At 45.3% G+C, this 13,570-nt stretch overlaps 1 protein-coding gene across 6 annotated transcripts in view; it reads left to right on the plus strand.

Moving 5' to 3' along the window:
- Nucleotides 1-13,570, plus strand: part of LOC132835997 (dedicator of cytokinesis protein 7-like) — a 180,968-nt gene that overhangs the window by 68,992 nt on the left and 98,406 nt on the right. For all 6 annotated transcript variants that reach the window (XM_060855177.1, XM_060855178.1, XM_060855179.1 and 3 more), the window contains exons 7-10: nt 4,657-4,742; nt 9,683-9,749; nt 11,417-11,566; nt 11,748-11,828. In XM_060855177.1, coding sequence (XP_060711160.1) covers nt 4,657-4,742; nt 9,683-9,749; nt 11,417-11,566; nt 11,748-11,828 — 384 coding nt within the window. The remainder of the gene's footprint in view (nt 1-4,656; nt 4,743-9,682; nt 9,750-11,416; nt 11,567-11,747; nt 11,829-13,570) is intronic.

The raw sequence follows: 13,570 nt of genomic DNA on the forward strand, positions 1-13,570 counted from the left end.
TGGTGGTCTTTCCCCACTGTGCCTTGACAGCAGCTGCTTCAAGCTTTAGCGCATCCCTTAGCTGTCTTGAACCTTGGAATGCACCCACATGGTCAAGGTCAAGTCTTTATACCGGAAGACCAGCTAGTTTGAGCAGACCAGAGAATGCTTTTCACCATCTGCTGGGGTGTAGTCGCATTCAGCAGTGAGACTTATTTCCAATTTCCGGTCTCGCCTCCCCCCCTTCCACTCATAGGTGATACCCTTCCTCATGGATTTGGACATGCTACCTGCCAGAAGTATGCTGTTGTACACCTCCAGCATGTCCTGGTTAATCAAGTCTCACAGAGCTGAATACAACTTGGCTGCTACGTTGCTCCTGGGAGTTTTATTCTTTCAAGGAACTTGAGGACCTCAGTCACCTCATCAAGGGATAATGGCTGGTCCAGCCTCTCCCACGTGCTGTCACCTAACACCTCCACGATAGAGGACAGGAATGACTGGGAGGCTGCACTCTCTGTGGGCTTCATGTCATACAATCCGGGATAAAAGGATTTGCTGATCCTCAGGATGTCAGACTGAGATGATGTTGCCAAGCCAGGCTGCTGAGCATAGTGCTCTCCTTCAGCACCTTCTAGAAGAAGAGATCCGAGCATATCTCATCCTGCTCCACAGTGCGGACCCCAGACTGGAAGATCATCTCAGAGGCCTCCAAAGCAAAGAGCAAGGCTTCTGGTTCTTCACCTTCTGAAAATCATCTTTGACATCAAGCACCATTGTTTGCAGAAGGAGTAGGTTCTGCATGTTTTTCTGGGGGTTTGACTATTTTTCTGATTTCTCTCACCTTTTGAACACCGTTTTGAGGATGAAAAACCTCTTTATGTTCCCCTTGATTGTTTCTTGCCCATCCGTTTGAGACTCTAAGAAAGATTTCACAGTTCTCCAATCTTTTTTCCCTTTTGAGCTCCTCCAGTGTGTTCTGGGGTCAACAATTTCACGTTCAACTTCCACGTTCCCTTGCCAGCCTGCTGGTCATTCTGTATGTGACAGCCCGTGCGATGCAGTACTTAGAGAAGAAGACCGGCTTGATGTCAGTGGACCTGACCGAAAATGCTCGGGAAATAAACAGGGCTTCTATCCTTGAGCAGATAGTCTGACTGTGACCAGGTCTGTCTTTGCTGCACTCCATCTGCTGAGGTGATGAAGACATCATGCAGCTTGATGACTTTAATTGTTTCCATCAGGAATGTGGACATAATGTCTAATTTGTTACCAGCCCCTCTGGCACATCCATCTGCATCAGTGATGCAGTTGAAGTCTCCGGCCAGAATGGCAGCCTGGGACATGGACTGTAGCAGTGGGAGCTGCTGAAGGATGGCCAGACACTAACTGTTTACATGAAATGTTCCTTGTTCTAGTTCTATTCTTGCTGTCACCCACACCTGTTTCTCTGATATATTGATGATATCATTGTTGCTGCTTCCCTCTCTCATCCGGAATTGGAAGAGTTTATTGATATCTTCATGCACGTGTGTGTGTGTGTGTGTATATACAGACACACACACACACACACACACACACTCCTTCAACCAGTCCATCTCTGACTCCTGCTTTCCCTTCCTTGACATCTTTGTTTCCATTTCTGGGGATAGGTTGGCCACCAACAAACTCTAGTTACTCTCCTAATTGCTATGACAATACACCCTCACAACTTGCTTCCAGTAAAGACTATATTCCATTCTCCCAGTTCCTCCGTGTCCATGGCATCTGTTCCCATGATGCCAGTTTCCGCAGGGGATGCTTCAGAAATGTACACCTTTTTCCTCGACTGAGGATTCCCCACTACTGTGGACTGGGGCTTGGCACTTGTGGTGGTCATAGCTCCCATTGGCTGGACACTGAATTGGTCTTACGATAAAGCCAGCAGAAAGATCGACCAATCACACCTCAGCTCCGCTGGTGATCTTTCAATCTACAATCACAATCCAACGATCTTAAAATTCTCTGATTACTTGCTACTTGGAACTTGCACTTGGTTTGAGCCAAAAGGGCATCATAGTGGAGTGCATGGCTAGCATTGACTTACATCTGGGAATCAGTTAGTGATTGGGAGCTGAAGTGCTTAACAAAGTAGCATCAACCTAAGCAAAAGCACCAACTGTGTTATGATTGTCATCACCACCACTAACAGTGATTTGCATTGCCCTTGCTGGGCTTTGCATGAACTCTTTTTGCCAGTCTCTGGGTGCAATTGGTCAGCATGTGCGGCTGTTAACCAAAAGGTTGGTGGTTCGAGACCAGCCAGGGACGGAGCAATTGCTGTTCTCACTTGGGACGGCACGGTGGCTCAGTGGTTAGCACTGCTGCCTCACAGCGGCAGGGACCTAGGATCTATTCCAGTCTCAAGCGACTGTCTGTGAGGAGTTTGCACATTCTCCCCATGTCTGAGTGGGTTTTCTCTGGGTGTTCCAATCCAAATATGTGCAGGTTAGGGTGAATTGGCCATGCCAAATTGCCCATTGTGTTCAGGGCTCCGTAGGCTAGGTGCATTAGTCAGGGTAAATGTTGAATAATAGGTGCAGGGGAAAGGGTCTGGGTGGGATACTGTTCAAAGGGTCGGTGTGGACCTGTTGGGCCAAATGGCCTGTTTCCACACTGTAGAGATTCTATTTCTAATTCTAAATGTATTCAAGTTGAAACATGGGTGATGTATTTGTGCTTAATAAATGCAAAAATAGCCCAGTAGATTTGGTGATGAGGAAGAAAAACACACTTATTGTATGTCACAGCTCATCTGGATATTAAAGAGTAAAAAAGATCTGCACAAAAGCAGGTTGTTTTTTTAGATCTTCCTGGTCAACGTGGCTGACTTTCACACTGGTCTACATACTTGCCCACTGAACCATCAGAGATTTTTGCTACCATCAAATCCCACTTGCAAGTAGGTAATCTCCTGTTAATTTATTTTAATGCACTTGTATTACCTCAGACCACATCTGAAGCCCTGTTGTAATGAGAATATCCTTTAAAATTCATTGCTATTCTCCCCTAGTTTCACGAGAAAGATCCTACCCCTCTTCTAAGGATTAGAGAAGAGCTTAGGTTTCGTTCCAAGCCAGGCCTCAAACCTGATTTCAGCCAAGGTGTTGGGAAAGTGCATATTGAGGTGCAACTTAACTGGAGCAGCAGGAGGAGGAACAAGACTCTGGTAGTTAGTTTACATGGAGTAGTGTCATACTCTCACCCAGGGTATGGCCTAGTTGTAAAATCAGGAATGATGAAGGAAACTGAAACCATCAAAAGTACCACTTCTTTAACTGCTTTGCAGAACTTTGAGTTTTGTTTTGTTTTGTTGCCATCTGATACTTGGTATCATACATTATACAACATCACCTTTACAGAAACGTTGACCAGGGTATAGTTGCCCTGAATCCCATTTTCAAAGTATTTATAATCCCAAATTCCTCAATCGCTGTCTGTAATACTGGGTGTTTTGGCACCATCTTGTGGACGAGTTGGTTTTTTCTGTGTATTTGAAGACCATTTGTGAAATCTCCCACATGCAAGGAGTGAAGGGGCTCCAACAATGAAGTTAGACTGATTAAAAATATCCTGAAACTTGGCAAAGGAACCTTCTAACTATCATTTCAGGATGTTGTTACAGTGACAGTACTACCACAGAAAAACCAGATATTTTGATGGGTATTTTTTGCCGGGCCCCAAGTGGAGCTGCTAAAACCTGAACACAAACCTTCTCACCTAGGTTCCTGTTAGTTTGAGTGAAGCCATATTTCTCCATGCTTGGTGCTTTCAAAATAACTACAAACCACAATGCAGAAAACTGTGATTTCATTTAAGAAACAGTTGCAGACGGTGACATGGTGATGTGTACCCTCTGATGGAATCTTGTCGTTGACATCTGGCATATTTAGAAGCTGGCATGCTGAGTGGGGTCTTTGCCAAAGCACTCATAAGTCTGTTGAAGACTAGTACATCTTCTGGATGGTCTCAATCCAGTAGATATATAACAACTTGGCTGAGAGATTTTGTTATTCCTGTGTATGTAGATTTTGCTGTTGGACGATGATTTGGCACAATAAACATAAAAGGTACGGTTGCCGTAGACCCAGAGGACAGCAGGGGCTGCTGTTCAAGAGAACTGACCCATAGTGGTTTAAACTGAGGTTCACGAGGTCAAGAAGCTGGGACACTTGGTTGGCACAGGAATTGAACCTGTACTATTGGTGTCACTTTGCGTTGCAAGCTAGTTGTCCAGCTGATTGAGCTAACCAACCCTCTTACTATCTGCACAATACAAGCCCTATGTAATGGATAGATACTTAAACTTACAGCTGCCAATCCGCTGATTAGTGTAACTGTCCATTTTGTGATCTGCACTTGCCATCTTGCTTATTGGATTTGTTGAGCCTAGAACTCAGCTCTCTTGAAGTTGATCTAAGCATTGATGATTAAAAGCTTGTCAACAATTACATCAAGTCCTTTTGGTTGTCAGAGGTTGCTGAATGCATAATTGGGCGATAGTGTTGGCCTCAGTATCCAAATAGAATTTGCACTTAGCAACAGGTAATAGATGTGGGCATGTTTTAAACTTTGAAAGAACACTGACCAATGAGGTGTTTCTGCCAAGACACACTAATTGTATTTTTCCACTCACAGGATGAAGCGATTGAACGATGCACCATTCCTGAAGTCCCAAAAGAACATTTTGGACAAAGAATTCTTGTAAAATGCCTGTCATTGAAGTGAGTCGGGCCTCTTTACAGCTTAGAAGTAATTGCCATATTCTCCCTCAGTATGTAGGACACAAAATGGGATTATGTACATATTAACCTGTGGAATGTGATATTGCAGGTGGGCTTGGGTGTTGTTTAATAAGCAGTGTAAACATTTCAATGTATCAGAAATCTGACTCAAAAGTCAGGATATTGTTTGTGATAATTCACCCAGGATTCAATCAGACAATTCTTCAGACTGCTCAATTTTTTTTTTAACTTTCCCAATAATGTTATAATGTTAACCAAATAGACTATATAAGTTGCCTCCTTCATTTGCACGACTGAACGTACCATATTCAGCAGTTGTTTGGATGTGAACTCAGCGCACTGCAGGTTAATAGGTTTTTTCGGTTTGGGTCATTGAGGGAGCAATCAACCCTGTCTTTTGCCAGTGGTCACATTTGAACTTCAGAACTTCTGCATAGTGAATAGAATGAGGTTCTTCACCTATTCTTTTGTACTGGGCGCAAGGTTTGCATTTCCTTTGGTTGCAGGGGAAGGTGCCGGGAGTGGAGGTTGGCTTGGTGGGGGGATGTGGACCTGATGAGGGAGTCGCGGAGGGAGTGGTCTCTCCAGAACGTTGATAGAGCTGGGGAGGGAAATATATCCCTGGTGATGGGGTCTGTTTGGAGGTGGCGGAAATGACAGAGGATGATACGATGTATCTGGAGGTTGGTGGGGTGGAAGGTGAGGACCAGTGGGGTTCTGTCCTGGTGGCGATTGGAATGGCAGGGTTCAAGGACGGAGGAGCAGGAAGTGGAGGAGATGCGGCGGAGAGCATCGTCGAGCACTTCTGAGGGGAAATTGTGGTCTTTGAAGAAGGAGACCATTTGGATAGTTCGGTAGTGGAATTGGTCCTCCTGGGAGCAGTGTGGCGGAGGCGAAGGAATTGGGAATATGGGATGGCGTTTTTAGAGGGGACAGGGTGGGACGAGATGTAATCTAGCTGTGGGAGTCAGTCGGTTTGTAGTAAATGTCTCTGTTGAGTCGATTGCCCAAGATAGAAATGGAGAGGTCTAGGAAGGGGAGGGAGGAGACTGAGACAGTCCAGGTAAATTTGAGGTCGGGGTGGAAGGTGTTAGTAAAGTGGATGAACTGTTCAACCTCCTCGTGGGAGCATGAGATAGCGCCAATATAATCATCGATGTAGCAGAGGAAAAGGTAGGGGATGGTGCCAGTGTAGCTGCGGAAGATGGACTGTTCCACATATCCGATGAAGAGGCAGGCATAGCTGGGGCCCATGTGGATGCCCATGGCTACTCCTTTGGTTTGGAGGAAGTGGGAGGATTGGAAGGAGAAGTTGTTAAAAGTGAGGATCAGTTCAGTCAGTCAAAGGAGGGTGTCACTGGAAGGGTACTGGTTGGGTTGGCAGGAGACGAAGAAGCGGAGGGCTTAAAGGCCTTCGTGATGGGGGATGGAAGTGTATAGGGACTGGATGTCCATCGTGAAGATAAGGCTTTGGGGGCCGGGGAAGTGAAAATCATGGAGGAGGAGGCCGTGGGTGGTGTCCCGAACGTAGGTGGGGAGTTCTTGGACTAAGGGAGACAGGACAGTGTCGAGATATGCAGCGATGAGTTGGGTGGGGCAGGAGTAGGCTGAGACAATGGGTCGGCCAGGGCAGTCGGGTTTGTGGATTTTGGGCAGGAGGTAGAAACGGACGGTGCGGGGTTGTGGGACTATAAGGTTGGAGGTGGTGGATGGGCGATCTCCTGTGGTGATGAGGTTATGGATGGTCTGGGAGATGATGGTTTGGTGGTGGGAGGTGCCATGGTCAAGGGGGCAGTAGGAGGAGGTGTCCACGAGTTGGTGTCTAGCTTCAGCAATGTAAAGATCAGTGCGCCAAACTACCACTGCGCCTCCTTTGTCTGCTGGTTTGATGGTGAGGTTGGGGTTGGAGTGGAGGGCTGTGCGTTGTGAGGGTGAGAGGTTGGAGTGGGCGAGAGGGGTAGACAGGTTGAGGCGGTCACTGTCGCAGCGGCAGTTGGATACGAAGAGATCGAGGGCGGGTAAGAGGCCAGCACAGGGTGTCCAGGTGGATGGGGTGTGTTGGAGGCGGGAGAAGGGGTCATCAGAGGGTGGGCGAGAGTCCTAGTTGAAGTCCTAGTCCTAGTGAAGGCGGCAGAACACCTCTGGGGCACCTGCACCAACCAACCCAACCGCCCCGTGGCTGAACACTTTAACTCCCCCTCCCAATCCACCAAGGACATGCAGGTCTTTGGCCGCCTCCATCGCCAGACCCTGACCACACGACGCCTAGAGGAAGAGCACCTCATCTTCTGCCAAGGAACCCTCCAACCACACGGGATGAATGCAGATTTCTCCAGCTTCCTCATTTCCCCTCCCCCCACCTTATCTCAGTCCCAACACCCGGATTCAGCACCGCCCTCTTGACCTGCAATCTTCTTCCCGATCTCTCCACCCCCACCCCCTGTCCAGCCTATCACCCTCACCCTCACCTCTTTCCACCTATCGTATTCCCAGCGCCCCTCCCCCCTACCTTTTATCTCAGCCCTCTTGGCATACCAGCTCATTCCTGAAGAAGGGCTTATGCCCGAAACGTTGATTCTCCTGCTCCTCGGATGCTGCCTGGCCTTCTGTGTTTTTCCAGCACCACATTTTTCAACTTTGGTCTCCAGCATCAGCAGTCCTCACTGTCTCCCAACTCAGCAGATCTGGCAGCGTCTGTGGAGAGAAGTCAGAGTTCATGTTTTGGGTCCAGTGACCTTCCTCAGATGAAATACTGTTCTTCAAGCTTGTGCTTTCTGGAGCACTGCAGCAATCCTGAGACCAAAATGCTCATGTGGGAACACTGGTGGTATGTTAAAGCACAGGATGCTGGTTCCAACTCTTGCTTGGAATCAGAAAATTTATCTGAGTCCTCCCTTCACTACCTCAACATCTTTCTTCCCACTTCTGGGGAATAGGCTGGCCAGCAAACCCAATGACTCCCACAGTTATCTGAACGATACATCCTCATACCCTGCATCCTGTAGGGACTCCATCTCATTCTTACAGTTTCTCTGTCTCCATCACATCTGTTCTCATGATGCCACTTTCCACAGAGGATGCCTCAGAATCCTTTATTGACGATACCCTGTTACCATGGTTGACAAGCCCTTGGCCCTGTCCGACCCATCTTCTGCATTCTGCCTGCACACTTTTCTTTACTTCCTCAACAATGATACAGTCCGACTGGTCCTCGCCACCCTCCCAGCACACTTGTGAAGGATCGTAAGCAGCCATTTCCATCATCTCCAATGGAATGCCACCAGAATTCGGACATTACCCCCTCCTCCGCCTTGTTAGCATTGTAGGGACCGTTCCCTCCAGGACAGTCTGGTCCAATCTTCCTGCGTTCTCAATAGCTCCCCACACCCCCATGCTATCACAGAAGAACTGTGGGCAGCATGGTGGCACAGTGGTTAGCACTGCTGCCTCACAGTGCCAGAGACCCGGGTTTAATTCCTGCCTCAGGTGACTCTCTGTGTGGAGTTTACATTCTCCCAGTGTCTGCATGGGTTTCTTCTGGGTGCTCCAGTTTCCTCCCACAATTCAAAAGAAAATGTGCAGGTTAGGTGAATTGGCCAGGCTAAATTGCCAGTAGTGTTAGGTGAAGGGGTAGATGTAGGGGAATGGGTCTGGGTGGGTTGTGCTTCGACGGATTGGTTTGGACTTGTTGGACCAAAGGGCCTGTTTCCACACTAAGTATTCTAATCTAACCTCCTCACTCCACAGCCCAAACCATACCTTCCTAGTGAATCAGTAATTAACCTGCTCTTCTTTCAATCAAGTCAACTCTAAATGCTACTCACAACATGGCTGCCTCTACACAGGAAGATGAAATGTAGACCTGGTGAATATTTGTTGAATACCTCCATTCTGTCCAAAATAATAACCCCGTGCTTCCAGTTGCCTGCTATGTCATTGCACAACAGTGTTCCCACATCAACATTACTGCTCCAGCGAGTTTCAGCACATGCTTGAAGAGCAGCATCTCATCTTTGGCTTGGGGCACTGGGACATCTAGAACTCAACATTGAGTTGAATAACTTTAGAGCCTGATTACGTCCTTCCTGTGTTTTCACTCACCCTATACACTCGTCTTGACGTGACGTGTTACTTTCAGCACACCAGCCTATTCTCACCTACTTTTAGTCCCATTAACACATTACACAGGCTACCTTCAGCAAACCTACACATTCTTCCCTCTTGTTAGCTCTCATTATCACTTATTCAGTTTCTCTCTAGTCCTGCCTTACTGTCAGTAATCTCACCCCCCCCCCCATCTGTCTACCCTTTCATATCTCACTCTTGCCCTGTCTGCCTTCTGCACAAATAAGACTTTTCCAATCATTTGTCACGAAGTCACTGGATTCAAAACAAAACTGTTTTCTCCCCATAGATGCTGCAAGTCCTACTGAGTGTCTCCAGCAATTTCTGAAGATAAAGAATAGGTTACAAGAAAATTTAGTGTCGTCTAAAATTCAATAACTGGCCACAAACACAGTCACAAAAAAAAAGCCAAGAATGTGCTTTCTGCTGCCGAGCTGCTCTGGCGAATAGACTGCTCCTTCAGACAAAGAAAGTTTGAGATTTTGCTTTCTCGAATCTAGATTAAGACAGCCCAAACTTTCAGGTGTGAGAACAGTTTTGTACCTTTTTGGGCTGATCCCAGAGCTTTCTTTCCCAAGTCCTGTCAGAACTTAATTATTTAGACACCTGGGCAGAGTGTTAGATCCTTTGTAAAGATATGATTGTTACCATTTGTAAGGGTTAAGAAGTGTTTCAATTTCTTGTCAATCATTTGTGGAGTTTATTATTTATTCTGTTAATCCAAATGACTTTAAATGCAGTAGCAACATAACTCTCTCTGAGTGATGGACTTATTTTCTTCTCTTCCATCAAAGGTTTGAAATTGAAATCGAGCCCATATTTGGGGTTCTTGCCCTGTATGATGTAAAGGAAAAGAAGAAGGTAAGTGGCTTGTATGTGTAGCTTCTGTCACTTACATTTATTCACACAGCGTGGAATCTAAACCAAACTGATGGAGAAAATGCTGCTTTCTCGGCAAAGATCATTGATTTTGGATTTAACTTCCAATAATGGTTTTTAACCGTGTTCCTAGTCCTGCACCGACTGGGAAATTGTCCATCATTATCTGGCTTTTTAATGTATCACAGAATCACTATGGTGTGGAAGCAGGCCATTTGGCCCATCAAGTCCCTACCGACCCTCCAAAGAGCAGTCTACCAAGACCTACCCTATCCCCGTAACCCTGCATTTCCCATGGTTAACTCAGCTAGTCTGCACATCACTGGACAGTATGGCCAATTTAGCATGGCCAGTCCACATAACCTGTACAACTTTGGACTGTGGGAGGAAGCACCTGGAGAAAACCCATGCAGACACATGAAGAATGTACATGTTCGACACAGTCACCTGAGGCTAGAATCAAACCTGGATCCCTGGTGCTCTGAGGCAGCACTGCTAAGCGCACTCTTCTCTGTAGCCATCATCAGCAAAGCTCCATGTTCTTTTTGTTTACTTCTATGACTAGAGGACACAGTCTCTTACCCCAGAGGGCAGTGGAGGCTCAGTCATTGAATTTGTTCCTGACAGCAATTGATAGTTACTAATGGCTTCAAGGGCTGGGGAATTGCATAAAAAAGTGTTGTTGAGGTGTAGATGATTATCAGTGATCTACTTGAATGGCAAAATAGGCTCAAAGTGCTGAATGGGCCTGCTGGTGCTCTGGGTTGGCATTTTTGTATCATCTTGAAGCTTTACTCTAGGATGTTTTGAATTGATTCCTTAACACAGGCTGCTGCTGCTGTTCCTTGTGGGGAGTTGTGAATTAATTGGGCTTGCCAGGAACGGAAGACAGTGCTAGCAGCTGACAATATCCACCTAACTGTGAGAATTTAACTTTGGGAATAGGACAGCTGTAGTCAAATTTTGACAGGATTTATCTGGTGTATTTATCAGTTTGTAATATACGTGCCTTTTATGTTGGGTGTGTCAGGCTATTGTGGTCTGTATTTTGTCTTGTACATTGTCACACTGTTGCATGTTTTCTGACAGGAATGACTCAACAGATTAGGCCCTTATTCTTTAGCACTTACAGGAATGAAAGGTGATCTTATTGAAATGTACAAGATTCTGAGGGGGCTTGACATAAAGGTTGAAAAGTTGTTTTCATGATGGTGGAATGTCAAACTAGGGGATACAATTATAGAATAAGTGGACAGTCATTTTATATGTAATGTGAAGGAATTTCTTCTCCCAGAGAGCAGTGAATGTCTGGAATTCTCTACCTGAGAGAAATGTGGAGTCTGAGATCTCTGAAGGCATTTAAAGAGGATGTAGATAGAGTTTTAAAGTATCAGAGAATTGACAGCTATACTTACCTGGCACAAAAGAGAAGTTGAGGATTGAGACAGATCAGCCATAATTTTATTAAATGGCAGGACAGACTTGAGGGGCCGAATGTTCTACACTTGCTTCTATTTCTTCAGTTCTTATGCCTCTGTCAAAAAAACTTATTGTCTAGTGCAGTCCTTACCTTAACCGAATTCATTGTGTGAAGCTAGTCAAATGTTTTGATTAAGTTAACAATTTTATTTTCCTGCTGTTTGTTGTAGATTTCTGAAAACTTCTATTTTGATTTGAATTCTGACCAAATGAAGGGCTTGCTCCGATCTCACATTCCCCATGCTGCAATATCAACGATGGCCAGGTCCACCATCTTCTCCATAACATATCCTTCTCCTGATATATTCCTGGTGATTAAGGTAAACTTGGAGCTTCCCTCTGAAATACTTACTTACTTTTTAAAGAAGTTAATCTCTATGAATCTGGAGATTTAAAATTCTTACCCTGTCATTTGAGTTTCCACCACCTTTGAAGTTGCTGATCTTTTTTGTTATATTTAATCTATAACAATTCTCACTTTCAACTTTTTCCCTATTGCAGCTTGAAAAGGTTCTGCAGCAGGGTGACATTGGGGAGTGTGCTGAACCCTACATGGTCATGAAGGAGTCTGATTCGACCAAGGTAAGGAGAGCACATGTCCGCCTAATCATTTTAAACTGTAGAGTATACTTTATTGGCCACTGGAAAATGCATTGTACTACTGTCATGTATACAAATATACGTGATACATGGAGGGTAAGAGGGGACCCAATTGAAACGCAGTGAGTTCTTAAGGTCATTAACAAAGTAGATGCTGGAAGCATGTCTCCCTAGCCTGGGAACTACAAAAGTATGTGTCATAGTTTCATGTCATGGGGGTCAGCCGTTTCAAAATGATCTGAGGGCAGATTTCTTCAGTGAGGTTTGAGAATCTTCAGAATTGGTGTGGATGTTTCAACTTTGAGCATATTCAACCTTGAGATGAGTAAATTTTAAATACTAAGAGAACTGGGCATGGAGACAGTGACAGAATGTGAAGTTGAGGTCGAGGATTAGCTATGATCATATCAAATAGTGGAATGAAGGGCTGAATGGTCAAATCCTCCTCCAATGTTTTTATTTTCTGAATAATGTTTTAGCTGAGTCATGATGAGAATGGAACCTCAGCAAATCACAGCATAATTCCATGTTCTATTGCTGAATGATGATTATATAAATCATTAATTGATTGTCACACGTACCTATAAGCACAGTGAAAAGCTTTATTGTGAGCATTACAGGCAGATCATTGTAAGCAAGGACATACAGATCGCAGAGTGAAATAAACTTGGACAGAGTGAGACGTAGAGATTACACTGCTCAGGACAAGGCAAGAACAACACTAACAAGATTAACATGATTTGAAGTTAGAGAATCCATTCATCAGCCTAATGACAACAGGGAAGAAGCTGTTCTTGAATCTGTTGTTGCTTTTGTACCTTCTGCCAGACGGAAGAGGTTATAGCAGAGTTTACCGGGATGGGATGAGTCTTTGATGATGGCAACCTTTCCACAGAATGAGAGATATAAATGGAGTCCGTGGATGGAGATTGGTTTCTGTGATGGTGTAGGCTGTACACACAACCTTCTATAGCTTCTTATGTTCCTGGGCAGAGCAGTTGCTGTACCAGGCCATCATGCACCCAGACAGTCTGCTTTCAATGATGCATCTGTAGAAGTTGGTGAGGGTCCTTGTGGACATGCCGAATCTCCTGAGTCGCCTGAGAAAGAAAAGGCTTTGTTGTGCCTTCTAGACTGTCACATCCACTTAGGAAGTCCATGACAAATTGTTGGTTATTATCACTCCTTGGAACTTGATACTCACAACCCTCTCAACCTCCACTCCGTTGATGTAGATTGGGCTTGTTCTCCTCCTTTCTTTCTGAAGTCAATGATCAGTTCTTTAGTTTTGCCAACATTGAGAGAGAGGTTGTTATCATTGTACTACATCACCAAGCTCTCTATCTCCTTTTTGTATTCTGACACATCATTGTTTGATATCCATCCTACCATGGTGGTGTTGTCAGCAAGTTTGTGGATGGCATTCGGTGGGAATTTGGCTGCACAGTCGTGCATATACAGGAAGTACAGTAGGGGGCTGAGATCGCATCTTATAGGGCTCCAGTATTGAGTGTTATGATGGAGGAGGTGCAGTTGTCTGTCTTCACTGATTGCGGTCTATGGATCAGGAAGCTGAGGATGCAGTTGCAGCGGCGGAGCTGAGACCCTCAGATTTGAGATTAGTCTGGTGGAGATAATGGTGCTGAAGGCAGAGCTGTAGTTGATGATTAGGAATCTGATGTAGGTGTCCTTGTTTTCCAGGGATGAGTGCAGGGCTAGAGAAA

The sequence above is a fragment of the Hemiscyllium ocellatum genome, chromosome 45, assembly GCF_020745735.1.
Source record: "Hemiscyllium ocellatum isolate sHemOce1 chromosome 45, sHemOce1.pat.X.cur, whole genome shotgun sequence".
NCBI classification, from domain to species: Eukaryota; Metazoa; Chordata; class Chondrichthyes; order Orectolobiformes; family Hemiscylliidae; genus Hemiscyllium; species Hemiscyllium ocellatum.